The 15718-nt window shown below is 33.4% G+C and overlaps 1 protein-coding gene across 1 annotated transcript; it reads right to left on the reverse strand.

The window, feature by feature from the left end:
- Nucleotides 1-1492: 1492 nt before the first annotated feature.
- On the reverse strand, nt 1493-15311 carry LOC149906776 (putative 3-hydroxyisobutyrate dehydrogenase, mitochondrial). Its single transcript, XM_090104948.1, has 6 exons — nt 15123-15311; nt 11073-11255; nt 10420-10537; nt 6999-7209; nt 3212-3368; nt 1493-1669 (listed from the first exon to the last, which is right to left on the reverse strand). The coding sequence occupies exons 1-6, from the start codon at nt 15249-15251 to the stop codon at nt 1511-1513; spliced, it is 957 nt and encodes a 318-aa protein (XP_089961074.1). The 5' UTR covers nt 15252-15311; the 3' UTR covers nt 1493-1510.
- Between the last annotated feature and the right edge of the window lie 407 nt (nt 15312-15718).

Below are 15718 nucleotides of genomic sequence, written 5' to 3' on the forward strand. Positions count from 1 at the left end.
CTCATAATTTTCGGTCGCTATCGTGTTAACAAGAAAAAGGATCCGCACATACAGACACACGGACGTCCAAGACAGAACTTTTTTAAACTGTTTTTTAACTAGTTTAAATAACAAAAATGACATCAAAAATATCATGAACGTTAAAAATAGTGTTTTTTTTAATATGTGTGTGTATGTATTATCTTACAAGTGCAATGTATGTATGATACATAAAGACATTTTAAGTTTGAAAAATCAGATGTTTTGCGCGAAGTGACAGTAGTACCCACCTCAACGCTTCGCTTATGAGGCGTGCAAAATGATTTAACTATGTAAAACGTTAAACTATGTAAAAGTTTTAAATCACTTAACTAATTACTGAAGAAGTGTTGGATCAAAAATATTTCAAATTAAAGTTGTTATTTTTATTCTCTAAAATATGTAAACCAAGTACATATATCACACAATTCATCAAGCTCAAAAAAACATAAACAATAGCACATCATTAATCAGCATTAACTAAGACAGCGGAAGAGAATTATTCCCCACATTACCGCGCAAAACCCGAAGGGCCGAAATCTGCGACCGCTTGACTTTAATAATTCCACCACATTATTATAAGAACTCTTTTGTACGGCAGAAATATGATTATGTCGGAACGAGCCGGTCGTGCTATTGTCCTTTCGATTTTTTTCCACAAAAAATCCAATATGGCCGCCATTCTAAGCTCTGGCGGGAAATTAAAAATGTCGCAATTCAACGGTCACCGCTTTTTTATTTGTGGAAATATGTTGACGTTTGAAAAAGGCCCGTCTTGCGAATCTGGGATATACACTTTTACTGCTATTTTTGTTATATCTTGCGAAATATTGTTTTTAGTTCCTATTGTTAGTAAATATTGCATTCCTGAGGTGAAACTAGGTTAAGAAATGAAAGAAAAAGTACAAACATTTATCACGATTATAATACCAAAGCAAAAAAATAGAATTTAAATAAAATATTTCTATAAAACGTACGTCTTAACAAAATCAAAGGGTTTTGTATCAAAAACAATGGAAATACAGGGAATCAAGTGAATAGTATTTACGGTTAGTTCGATGGACAAAATATAAAACTCTGAAAATTATTTTAAACTATATTACTCAATAAAAATAGCTTTTTATGGTGAAATATATTTTCGAAATATTACAATGCTAATAAAATCTTATCTTTTCTCTTCATTATATTTGTTGAGATTCGTAGGTACAGGCTGATAATCATTTTCTTATCTCTAAAGTCTATACTATCTTCTACTAGTACAGTCTCAAATACAATGAACAGTCAACAATTTATTCTACTTCTTGGTCTCCTCTTTAAGCAATTGGTATACATAGAAGTCCTCTCCATAGCCGCGAGATTGCACGGTGTACACCAAACTTAAGGGATATGGGGCAATAAAACACAATAAATAGTCAACAATTTATTCTACTTCTTGGTCTCCTCTTTGAAGGATATGGGGAAATAAAACACAATGAACAGTCAACAATTTATTCTACTTCTTGGTCTCTTCTTTAAGCAACTGGTATACATAAGAGAAGTCTTTTTCCCCGTAGCCGCGAGATTGCACGATGCGGTACAGTTGAGTCGCGACCGCACCCAGGGGAATGGGCGAGCGGATGCCGAGCGCCATGCCACTTGCTAGCTCTAAGTCCTGGAATAGAGACCAGTGCTTAAAATATAGCCTAGATTTAAAAATAGTATAGCCTAAGAAAAGAATCGATCTGCTGTAATGTATAATTTATTTATTAGGCACGTCTCTACAGAGCGAGCAGCATCACGACGGCGTAAACAAAAAGCTGATATTTGGTAGCGCGGCGCTTTCCTCGACCGTGGCACATGTACCACAGATAGGATTCGCGTCGTATATGCCTCGTTAGACTACTCTAGGTGACATTTTATTAATGAGGCAAAATACAATTAATGCAAAGTCGGTTAAAAAGTGGAGAGATAAAAATTTATATGGAATATGTGAGCTGTAAGATTCGATATTAATTAATTGTTGTAATAACTACCTAATGGCTAATAGTTCTATCTCCCTGACATTACCTACACTTTTATCTCTAATGAACACTATCTTAATCTTTAGACAAAAATAGAGTAAAAAATAATATCTAATACAATTATAAACACAAAGTCTTTGAATCGTAATATTGAAAGTTATATTTCACAGGAATCGAACGTGCTTGGACGAGAACTGTCTCTATTAACAGGGTAGTTACCACCCTCATAGATCAATACTCCATTTCTGATGCATTTCTCAAAACTATATACTTTGCTCATTGTTTCTTTTTAAAGTCTTTGATTTAAAGCTTTTGATGCTATGCCAAATTGCCCAAATTGAGAAAACTAAAGATAAACAAGACTAAAGAAAAAATGCGATCGTCAGTTTTAAATTATAAGTCATAACCATTTTTTTGAGCATAGTTAATAAAACAAAAGTTGCAGATCAGTCCTACTTTATTTTCTACTCCTACCCGATAATTTCTAAAATATACCAGAAATATAGCCCAAATTTTAGGAAAACTATATTATAAGAATGAAGTAAAAATGAGAATATCATAAAGACATTAAATATAGTAAGAAGTAAGAACACGTCAGTCCCACTGGGCCTTACAACGTAATATATCATGAACGTATTTCTTGTGGAAACATTTCCGTCATCAATTTTGTAACGAATTAATATTATGGTTTACAAGAATTGGGCAAAAATCTACTGAATATGCGTTTAATGTAATATTGAGTACTAGCTTACCGCCCGCGGCTTCGCCCGCTTTGTCTAAAACCTAATAAATTATATACTATAACCTTCCTGTTGAATCACTGTATCTATTAAAAAAACCGCATCAAAATCCGTTCCGTAGTTTTAAAGATTTAAGCATACAAAGGGACATAGGGACAGCTGAGAAAGCGACTTTGCTTTATACTATGTAGTGATTAACTGATTAGCTGACAGATAATATCCTGATGCAAAACTTGCTCTGGCTGTATAATATGAGTTCTGCTGTCTGCATTAAGTAAAGTGGATATGAATTTTAAGAGACACTTTAAATTGATTAAAAACCACGTATGGTCAAAATATTAGTTACCTTGAGACGCTGGTTCGAATTCCTTTGGCTATTTTCTTAATTTTTCAAACATTTATCAATTCAATGCTTCAAAATAACTTGAAAATAACTTTGTTTGAACCACTCACCTTAACCATTAATTCGTTCTTGAAGCCACCATCATAGTTCCTGCTGGAAGGCGCAGTTGGAACAAGTCCGGGAACGGGACAGTACACCTCTGTGGACCAGGAGCGAGCTGACGAATTGTTAAGCACATCTAGCAGCACTTTTGGGTCTAGACCCATTCTGGGTAAGAAAAAAAATTGCATTGTTAAAGTACAATAGTAACACAATCTTAATCTTTCGAAAATCTAAACCTTCAAAAGGAAAATGGCTAGAAATAGGGCAATTCTAATATACAAGAATCGTTATAATTGATAATATAATGGTTAGTTCGTTAAGTCATAGTTCCTGCTAGAAGGCGCAGTTGGAATGAGTCTGGGAACGGGACAGTACACGTCTGTGGACCAGGAGCGAGCTGACAAGTTTGTGGTCTAGACCCATTCTGAGTAAGAGAAAAACATTCACTTTAAAGTATTCTATATCTAAATCTTGAGAAGGACTAAACCTTCAAAAGGGAAATTCTTGTATAAAAGAATCATTAGAATTGCTCATATAAGGGCTAGTTCTTATATACTACATAGTTCCATTAAGAAGGCGTAGTTTGTGAAAACTTTGAATTTTGAATATAAAGTACTACAATTACTCGAACGCGGGTTCTTCCCCAAGGTCGCAATCATATTTATGGGGTCTAAATCCAGTCTGGATAGAAAAGTAAGTGTATGAAAGCTGTCTGTCTAAAACCTTAAGCAATCCTTGTTCTCTGTTTAATTTACTAAAACTAATTAACTTAAAGGTAAATTATTACAAAAGAATATTAAACGACTAATAAACTTAACCGTTTTATAAATTTTATTAACACACAAAGAAGGTCAAACAAATAAACTATAGAAGTTGGAATCTCGATGTAGGTAAGTCATCCAAGGAGTACTCTAACTTAACTGAACCCAGATTAAAACTTCCAAGTAACTTAATATAATTTTGATTAACAGTCAAATAATCTCTGATTTACGCAAATCTTAACCGAAATGACGCAAACCCCGACGCCTTTAATAAAAACCCTCAACCCTTTGATTTACATATAAATATGATTGGGCTTTCGAAGATACTCTTTGAGCCTTGCCGACTGAACTTAGAACAAATGCAAACTTTAATACACCCTAATAACTTCCAATAGGGTCGCAATTCATTTACCACTGTCCTATCTCTATGATCAGGGAATTATCCCTAATTCATTGAAATCTGAACCTTATTGTTAACAAATTACGGTACAATATTGAACAAAATGCCGATGTCAATGTTGGGTCTAGTCTGGCTCAAACTCCTTTCACAGATAAAAGTAAGAAATCGATAAGTTATGACTGACTTTGGACGACCTGATTATAATATTTCATCGTTTACATAAAATGCGCATCTTAAATATCGTACAAAAGTTTTAATAAGGCGATTAAATTTCTTTTGTTTGCTTTTTTGAAGTATTTGTTCAGGGCTACTTCAAACGAGCGAATTTTCGAATAGGTTTCCCCTGAGTTTGAAAGATTATTTATGTTAAAATGTCCTAAAGAGAACTAGATAAATATTTTTTTAGGTAAATCGGTTATGAATTTTACTGAAATATTAAACATATCCAAATTACTATAATTTTACCGTCAGTAAAGAATATTTAGAATTATTCATTCCAGACATGCCTCCGCTAAAATTACTCCAAGTTTATGCCAAATTTTTATCAATCACGCCAACGTCACATCGAAAATTGCTTTTAAACAGGAGAGGAAATTATTTTTGTTTCCATCGAACGACGTAAACCCTGTCTAAATATTTCAGCTGAGTGAAACTTAGCGTTTTTAGCCTTTAAAAGTTCTTAAATAAAACCTAATTGACAGCTGTCTACTGCGAGTATATTTTCTGATAAATCATTTTTAGTTAAAAGAAAAATCTTTGTGTTATATTTTATAGACTTAAAAATTACCTTCAACGACTATATGGAGTGTATTTTTAACAAATCTGATTATATATTTTTGAAGTGAAACTTCTTTAGGCGCTTTGAGAGTAAAATTTCAAGGTCGCGTCATGGCTATAGCGTTACGTCATGGAGTAAGGCGACGATTTTGGTATCATTCAATCTTGCCAAAGAAGTTTCACTTCTGACACGTGTGCTCGACATACACACTATTTTTTAAATTCAGAATATTCTTTGGATTAGATATATATTTAGTAACTAACAATAAACCAATTATTGTAAGGTCAACCGATATTTTACAGGACGTTTGACAAAATGCTGGGTTGAAATAGAAAACGGTCAACCTTAACTTTCATTTTCTGGACGTGACTATTTTATAAAAAGGACTTTAAAGGAAAGGTTTATGGAAAGAAATGACGCTAAGAATGTTTATGTCGAAGATGCTGGATGGGGAAATACATAATCTTATATATAAAAATGAATCGCAAAATGTGTTGGTAAGCGCATAACTCGAGAACGGCTGAACCGATTTCGATAATTCTTTTTTTATTATATTCCTTGAAGTACGAGGATGGTTCTTATGTAGAGAAAACGTAAACATGTACCACGGGCGAAGCCGGGGCGGACCGCTAGTACATAATATTATTTTAGCTGACAATACCACACTCCTAATGAATGTGATCCACAAGATTTGCTCAGTCGAAAACTAATGATTTCGTTTGAAGTTCCAGGAATATTAGTTATTACAACAAACATTGAATTAACTGAACCATACTCTGATATGATTTCGTGTGTAACAGAAATATTAGACGTTACAATTAACTTAGAAATAGCTGAACTATACACAGATTGATGATGTTTCATTTTCAATTTAAGCAAAATTTGTATGTAGGAATCCGTCATGTAATCGTGTTTTTCAATGAAAAATTAAATGCCAATGAGATGGACATCATCTATTTAAAAAAAAAACCTAACTAGGTATAGCAGAACATAAGCACAAGCACCCTGAATTCTAAGCACGCCAGTCCCTCAACCAACTAACTATTCGCGATGATTTTATACAAAATCCCCAAATAAAGAATCAAAAACAAAAAAGCAATGAGATCATGAAAGCTACATATGCCATTCCCCAAACCGACTATCATTAGTACGTGACGATTCCCTAGAAAAATTCCAAAAATGAATCCAAAACAAAAAAGCCCCTAAAAAGCTAACACGCCAGTCCCCAACCCGCCTAACATTAGTACGTGACGAAGCCGACATTTCATTGTAAAGCTGAGCAAATTAACAATAATGAGGCAGTGACTTGGACACTTGCAAATTACAAACTTCCCCCGACCTTCGTTTGTTTTGACGTGACGAATGTACGGAATTTGTTCGGCGATATTATTTATTTCGTTGATGCTAACGGTTGGGAAATGAACGGATATGTTTATTTGCTTTTGCTTGAGAAAAATTATAAATGTTCCTAATTCCCAATAGTACCAGTTTGAGTCTCAGTCAATATATTGACAACTCACATATAGAGAGGGATAAAAACAATTAAATAGAAAATAAAGAGCTTTTCTATGTACCACAAAATTTTCACCCTGGTTCTATATAGGTCAACAGTACTGGCTAGATTTCATCTTATAAACAATTTTTTCACAATGGCGCTCAGTTAAAATTATTAAAAGCTCCCATATAACATAATTTGGTCGTGAAAGGCTCACTAACGGTGCTATATTACGTAAAAATACCATTTCAGACCATATTCCCTCATGTTCATACCCTATAAGTAAGATTCCATACCAAGACAACCTTGCCAGGAATATAACACTTTTCTATACATTTGTTCATAACATAAATATACTTACTTAATGCCCATATTCATGCACTCAGCAGTGGCCATGCCAGTAATGCCCATGAGCATGTTGTTCGCCAATTTGGCCACTTGTCCAGAACCGATATCACCACAATGAAACTGTTTTGCTCCCATCGCTTCTAGCAGAGGTAAGGATCTGTCGAAGTCCTGCTTTCTGCCGCCTGCCATGAAGGCGAGGGTCGCGTTTTGAGCGCCCATTACACCTGGATTATAAGGATATAGAAATAAATTGTATATAAAAATTAGAGCTTGGGAATTCTTGGAAATTTTGGAAAAATTACAGGAATTTATAGAAATCTAACAATATTTAAAAAAAAGACGTTAGACACTCGGGGACTGCCGCGGTAAAGCTATTGCATGCTATGCCTTCAAGCCACACCTCCGTGCCCGTCGGAGTGGGGAGCGTGAGGTTTTTCGTTACGTAATTTCTGGATTCGGTCCCCGCGCTCAAGGCCCGCGATAGAAGCTATGCAATAGCTTAAAAAATATAGAGATTAATAGAAAAGTAAGGAATTATTCGAATTATTTGGATTACAAACTCAAACATTTCAAACTGAAACATTTATTTATTCAATTAGACTTCTTGCAACTTTTGAATCATCATAACGATTATAACATTTACCACCGATTCGGAAAGCAGTATCTAAGGAGAAGAACCATTTAATAAAACGTGTGCGTTTAAAAAAAGCCAACGTATTACAAAATTTTCAGAAAATAGGTACGCAAAGCTTTTTGACTTAAATGCAATAAAATAATCTTAATATGTATATAAATTCTCACAATGTTTGTCACTCAATGGACTCCTAAACCACTTAACCGATTATAATAAAATTCGCACACCATGTGCAGTTTGATCCAACTGGAGAGATAGGATAGTTCAAACATGTAGGTACCACGGGCGAAGCCGGGGCGGACCGCTAGTATAGATATATAATTCGAAATGTATGGTGATATAAATTATTTATTAATAAATTAACATAAACAACATAAAATCATAAAATATAACATTAGCCATTATTATTATTAATTATGTAATAACATAATTATTATGCAAACATTACGTCGTATATTTGTTTTGCCATATCAAGAATTTACATCCAAAAGTATAAACAACAACTTATGCAAACACATGTTATCAGTTAAGCCCTTGTTTTTCAATTTCATCATGTAATATTATATTATTATGTGACATAAAAGGCTCACACAAAATGCTTAAAAAAACATTTTTAATATTTTTTATTTCTGTTTCCCTTATAAATGTTGTGCCAACTCTTTTTAGGTTTTAAGCTGAAGCTAGGTAACTTAGAAATAATTAAATCACTAAAACCTATATTCGACAAATAAGTTACCTACATTATATCAAAAGGTTTAAAGTTATTCGTAAGTCGTAATAATTAAGTAATATGTGCTTAAATTTTAATCACATCACGTGTTTTCATATACAACGCGGTCACATCACAGAGCAAGTAGTATAGTAGAGGTCACATTAACTTGACGCATCGCTGGAATACGAAAACCCGCCTGCTTCCCCCCGCATTCCCTTAGCTCGCCCGGCAATCGTCAGTATGGTTAGCATCTCTGTTACCGATACAAAATAACGTCATCAAAGCCATGCCGCATGGCTTCGATGTCGTCATTTTGTCATTTTGCCCATGGCCCATGCGTCAAGTTAATGTGACCGGCGACCGCGTTGTACAGTATTAATGCATTTTACATCAGAGTTAGCATTTAAGATAAATAATAATTTGTTTTCTGCATAATAACATTACAGAGAATAACAAGTGCAAAAACTGATAAACATTGCATTATATAACTATCGGTAAATAAATATCATTATTATCATTTATCATAAAGACATATTTTAATATATAAATATTTTTCCTTATTCACAAATATCGTATTTCTTTTTTCAACCAAATTGAAGTTCTGATATTTATCTATTTTGATTTTTTAATATTAGAATTGTTTTAAGTATTTTCATGAAAAAAATGTAACATAATATAACATTCTTCACATAATATGTAGGTACTATTAAAATTTCAAACGAAATATTTATACTTCCTAAATAAATATCACGTTTCCATACTTTGGGCCGATTTTTCAATGCTTGGATAAAATTTATCCGTCAAATAATGTATAAAACTACCATTTTAAAAACGTATTCTAATTGCCCGTATTTGACAGTTTACGTGACATTTTAATATTATTGTGTAATACTTTACTGGACGGATAAGTTTTATCCAAGCATTGAAAAATCGGCCCTTAATGTTATAAACTATTCAAAAAACGATCCAAACCACAAAATAAAATCCCATATCTACAATACAAATAATCCATACTAATATTATAAATGCGAAAGTAACTCTGTCTGTCTGTCTGTTACTCAATCACGCCTTAACTACTGAACCAATTTACGTGAAATTTGGTATGGAGATATTTTGATACCCGAGAAAGGACATAGGCTACCTTTTATTGCGAAATATGTACCACGGGCGAAGCCGGGGCGGACCTCTAGTATGAAAATAAATTATTGTAGGTCTATTAAAGCACGTGTAACAAATCCCAAGAGGCCTATCGTACCAGAACCGAGATTAACAATCGAGTAAAAATAGCTTGTAAATGTGAGCCTATAAATAATTAGATTTTTTTTTAGTGGGGAAATCTTGCATAGATACCCACCGGCCTCCGGGGAAGGGCCCGTGGGTTTTGTCGGATTCCTACCCACCTAAACCCCACTCTGTTCCATCAAGCCGTATCAACAACAGGGCCACGGGTATAGGTAGAATTCATCCGTGACCATAAATAATTAGACGTAACCCTTACTACCCTTCAAATAAGTAGTTTTTTATTACGAGTAATTTCATCTGTTAATATATTCTAAGCATTTATTGACAGAGTAAATACAAAAAGCGACAGTTTATGATAAGTAATTACATGCTTATCGGAGTCATTGGAAATTATCTCAAAGAGTAAACAATGTTATCAGCACAGATAATATACCTAGTACTATCAGTAAAACCACACGCGAATAGATATACATTTTATTATTTATTTATTGTGTTTCTATGGTATATATTTGAGAAGAGAATAATGCATAATTATTTGTAAGCAACAATAAAAAGATCATCTTAAAAGTAAAATTTCTATGACGGAATTTTTCCATATAAAACTTTATTCGTAAAGACCATGTTTCAATTGTTTTTTTTTTTTTGTTTGTTTATAAACACAGATACATATAGGAAAGGCACACATTGTAAAAATTGATGACTAGAAAGCGCATATTTTCTTCATATTTTAATTAGCAAAAAAATCATATCACGCAATACATTCATATCAATTAAAGAAATAATTTAAAAACTTCACACAATAGCTAGGTACATCAAAATAAAGCTCAAAATAAATATATTACTGACCTCCTGAAACCGGAGCATCGATAAAGCCCTTTCCTTTCTCAATCGCAACTGGGAATATCTGTTTGGGCACGTTGGGGTCCACTGTACTGGAGTCGATGAGGAGAGATCCTTTGGGCACCTGGAAATGGTAATATCTATATAGAAAAATATATTCATTAATGTATCCTATCTTGTTTCACTTCCTTTTGATATAGATCCTTATAATCCTTTTATTTTAAAACTTTTCGATTTATAGTCATATCACCCATATATAACAAGATCAATCGCGTCGTATTATTCATTGGTTTACACTTATACATAGGTAAGCAATATTATGTTCTATACTAATTGAGAAGTTCTATCGTATTTTCATTTCAATTTCTGTAACTATAGATCCTTTTGATCGAAGAATAATTATGAAGTGAAAAGTGAAAGTTTGTGAGAATTGATGAAATCTCTTTCAAACAAAGGTACCTGACGATTTTTTTTAAATTTGCCACGAGTGTTGGCTACAGTCTCGGCTAGTTACAAAGGATACTTTTTAACCGATAGATTCTTTATGTATCGGTTCTCACAGGAGAATTTAAAACACTGTTATCTCCACTTCTACCTACATCTACACCTTAATCTACATATCTATATTTTATCTAGATACCTAATTTAATAAAACTCACATGATCAACAACACCATCTTTTCCCAAATACGCGTCAAGCACGACCTTATTACTGGGCAGGATGGACACAACCACATCGACCCCGTCAACCGCTGCAGCGATCGAACCTGCACTCGCTACTCCATTCTTAGCTGCTGCATTCAGCGCTTCCTTTGATGGATCGTAGCCGCGGACGTTGAAACCCTGGAAATTATGATAGGAATATAGGTTAAGGACCCTGGATGATAAAATTAATAGCCTATTCAATACTTTATATAATACTAGGTTTCCGCCCGCGGCTTCGCCCGCGCAGTCAAAGAAAAACCCGCATAGTTCCCGTTCCCGTGGGATTTCGGGGATTGCGTCATTTTCCCGGGATAAAAAGTAGCCTACGTCCTTTCTCGGGTATCAAAATATCTCCATACCAAATTTCATGAAAATTGGTTCAGTAGTTTAGGCGTGATTGAGTAACAGACAGACAGAGTTACTTTCGCATTTATAATATTAGTATGGATTTTCATGCGATGTTACTTGTTAATTTAACTGGAAGAAACTGGCTATAAGGAATCATGAATACTTTTCTTACACCTTATTTCTACGCATGTGTAGTAGTCAAGTAATTCAATTATTAAGCTAACTCAATTCAACACCATTCAGTCAATTAGTGGCATCTAATTAATTAATGCATTCATTCATTTTTTCATTTTTTCATCTACCCCAATTCAATATCATCAAAAAAAGTCATCGACACTACCGTCTTGTTACATTTTATTATCATCTCGTATGTCACAAAAAATATTAATAAATCACGAACTTATCATGCATGCATCCACGTCATGGGGTCAGACTTTTTTATCGGAGACATAACAATTAAATAACTGGTCACTCAATGTCAGCTGTTTGATAATTTGATAGTCTTACTGACCGAATGGCCAACGATGCTATATCATTTTTAGAACAAAGAAGAAGACTATCACAAAATAAACGTTCTAATCCAAAAACAGTATGTATTGTAAACATTCAAAGACTATCTCTCCAAATTTCTTCACACGTCAAATCTTAATAAAGGCGAAAGTTTGTATGGATGTATGGATGTTTGTTACTCTTTCACGTAAAAACTACTGAACCGATTACAATGAAATTTAGCACACATATAGAGGGTAACTTGGATTAACACATAGGATAGGTTTTATCCCGGAAATCCCACGGGAACGGGAACTATGCGGGTTTTTCTTTGAAAACGCGAGCGAAGCCGCGGGCGGAAATCTAGTCACTAATAATAGTAAGCATCATAAGCCACTCAATTGTAAATGTTTTCAAGAAAGCAGAACGAAATCGCTATTCTCACCAAGTTCCTCCGGATTCATTACAATTTCTGCGTAAAGCGAATCTATAACTAACCTTGTTATAACGCAAAAAGCACCATTTGCATTATTTAACATAATCTTTGCATAAATTGAAAAGATTTTAATTTTAAATATCCGTGAAAGCAGCGTTAAATTGGCTTCTCGGATTTTTATTTTTAATTCAATGTATTTTATGAGCTTCGCCCTTTAAACATTTTCATCTCCCACAAGATCTGATTTCATTATGAATTAAGGGTTTGTTTATTAAAATGGGACGTTAGTATGCTGGCGGTTTCGTTTTGGATTTTATTATTGACATAAATTATAATAAATTTTTATATTAATGTTCTAAGTTGCGCCTTAACTGAAAAAAGTTATAAAGTAACATGCGGGTCTGGAAGTAAAGATATCTCACAAATGATGGAGATATGGTAAACTCTTAAAAATGTCTCTGACTATGAATCCCTACTAGTAATATTATAAATGCGAAAGTAATTTTGTCTGTCTGTCTGTTACGCTTTCCCGCTTAAACCTCTCAAGCGATTTTGATGAAATTTGGCACAGACAATCTTGAGACCCTGAGAAAGAACATACCTTTTATTGCGAAATATGTACCACGGGCGAAGCCGGGGCGGACCGCTAGTTGATAATAATTGAACTAACTATTTTGTAAATGAAAAAAAAACTGTTATAATTTGGGTCTTTTCGGTGATGTGTGACACATACAGTACTAATTTATAAGCACTTATAAATAAGGACTAAGAGGGTTTGTTCATTCGGAAAATATATAGAAGTTTCCTTCGCCATTTTATTGATTATGAAATGTTCAAAATGTAGATACGTTTTTTGTTATTCTGGATTTTGTAAGTACACACACATACCGTAACATCTAAGAGATTTAATTTTTCTCCTTGAAAGCTAAGCGACCTTTTGTACTAAAATCTCATAAATTGTATTTGTTTTAAAAACACATTTGGTTTAATCATAAGCAAATAATATAGTTATTTTTTATCTCTTTTTATAGCAGTTAACAGATAAGGAATATGACGTCGCCACCTTTATTTGTCTTAATTTTTGCTTAGCAACAGAGTCACATGCATTTCAATAAATTATGTAATGTTAAAACTTTTTTACATCATCCCTTTATTGCATAAAAGAGTCGATTCGCATTTTTCTCTACTCCCTACGTATCTTCATATCTTTAAAACTACGCAACTGTTTTTTAAAGCTGAAAGATAATTTTAAGCTTTCTTATAAGATTAGTTATTGAATAAATTGAACTACACATACATTACAATATAATAAAGTTACATACTAAATATATAAAATAATTTATTTAAAATTTTCGTGTCATAGCCAACAAAAATCCTCCGCAATGGCGACAGATTTTTATGACACATTCTGTGTATATTCGTTAGATCTAAGAAGAGATTATAAACTATTTTTAACCCCTAAATAATAAGGGTGTTCTATCAGAACAACGGTGGCCAAATTAGCTAGTGCTTATATTACATATAAGATGTTTGTGGACACGTGAGTCGATTGACATTGAATTTTAATTTTGCATATCAAATGAGCTTAAATTAATGTAAATAATGTATCGACTGTTTAGACTTGTACTGATTAGATATAAATTGGATAATGAAAAGGGACGTTAATTATATACCTACAACAATTATTGTTAACCAATTGCTCCAACCCTTATTATATAGGGACACAACATAATGTACCAAATTGTATGTTCACAAAATGATTTTTCAACTTGGATATATTCTCATACATGGTAGAATATTTCTATGCTCAAAAAGCGAAAGCGCAGTCTAGTGGTAAAGGATCTTTATCCATTTCACCTCTACTGATTATTTACTCTGGTTTTTGATTACTCTTCTCTTATCAGAACAAAACATATTTATACCTGAATAGAATTCTCATTCACATACCCTTTATATAGATAAGTTTTCTGCTATCGTTTTAAGAAAGAATTTGCAAAAATAATGCAGCTATGCAAAGCCCTGTCTTCCGGAAGCTTTTAACTGAAGCTTTAAAATTTAGAATAGAATAGTAACTTCAACAGCAACTAAATAAGAATTAATCAATATGCTTTTAATTTATAACCACCAGAATCGAAATTTATAGAAACAAGTTCTAAACTTGATACTAAGAAGTAAGAAAGATCCTAGGTTCAGGACCAAGTAAGGCACAGAAGTTCGATCACCTTAATATCCGTAATGGAAAATTGGAAAATCGAAAGGGAGACATCAAGAATCTGTGTCACATATCTATACTATACTCATACAAACACTAAGTAATTCTTTAAGAGAACCCCTGCGCCAAAAATTAGAGCCCTATGCACAAATACATCTAGGTAGGTACTATGTTAATTCTGTCGCTCTAGATCCCATGATACGGATAATTCGACAAGAGCTAGGATAGATTGGGCACAAGATAGACATCAGACATTTTCATAAACAACTGGGCAAAAGCTGTAGTTACCGAACCGGTAGATAAACAACATGTTTATGCCATTTAAATGTTCAAGATTATAGTGATTGTAGTACAATGATGTTTCTTCATACTATATTAATTAAACTATTGGTATTAAAACAAGTACATAATCTATTAAACAGCTACTATAAAATACAATAATTACCGAGGTTATTGAGGCCACAATTTCAAATTCTACACATGTACTATTTACTTTTACGCATGACGATACCTATACTACCTTTTTCACGAGGTTTGCCGCCATAAATCCCCCCATATTTCCAAGGCCAAGGAAAGCCACATTTTTGTCACTTTTCGAGCTGTAAGACCTGCTTGTTGTGAGGAAAGACCGGCTGACGCGGGCCGCCATTTTGATTTTATTAATAACACAACCGGCCGCTGCGCGTGCGCACTGAGACTGAATAAAATGTGAGAATTGGTTCTTGTTGTTATTCAAATGACGTGAATTATCATTCTCGATTTCGTTTCAATGTTAATTTGATAACGTTTGAGGTTAGGACGCCACACCCACCAGTTGACAATTTATTGAACTATTTGTTCTAAAAAAACATTTTTCATTTCGGTACGGATAGGTAAAATATAGTGAGTATATTCTAAAGTACGTAGTATTTTATATTCTTCATTGACTCTTCCAATACAGACCAAAGTATTTTTATAAGCAATTGTCTTTTACACGTGGTGATTTTTTAAATATAAACAGGATTGGCACATACAACTAATAGATATAAAACGAAATTTGTTGTTTTAATTCCTATATATTTTTAAATAAGTGGGTGTGGTCATCAGAGATACGTTTGCGTATTTGCATACGCCATC

This window comes from Colias eurytheme, chromosome 8 (assembly GCF_061535395.1).
Source record: "Colias eurytheme isolate Ceu_HAF_F1 chromosome 8, ilColEury1 Martin Lab GWU primary, whole genome shotgun sequence".
In the NCBI taxonomy this organism is placed as follows: domain Eukaryota; kingdom Metazoa; phylum Arthropoda; class Insecta; order Lepidoptera; family Pieridae; genus Colias; species Colias eurytheme.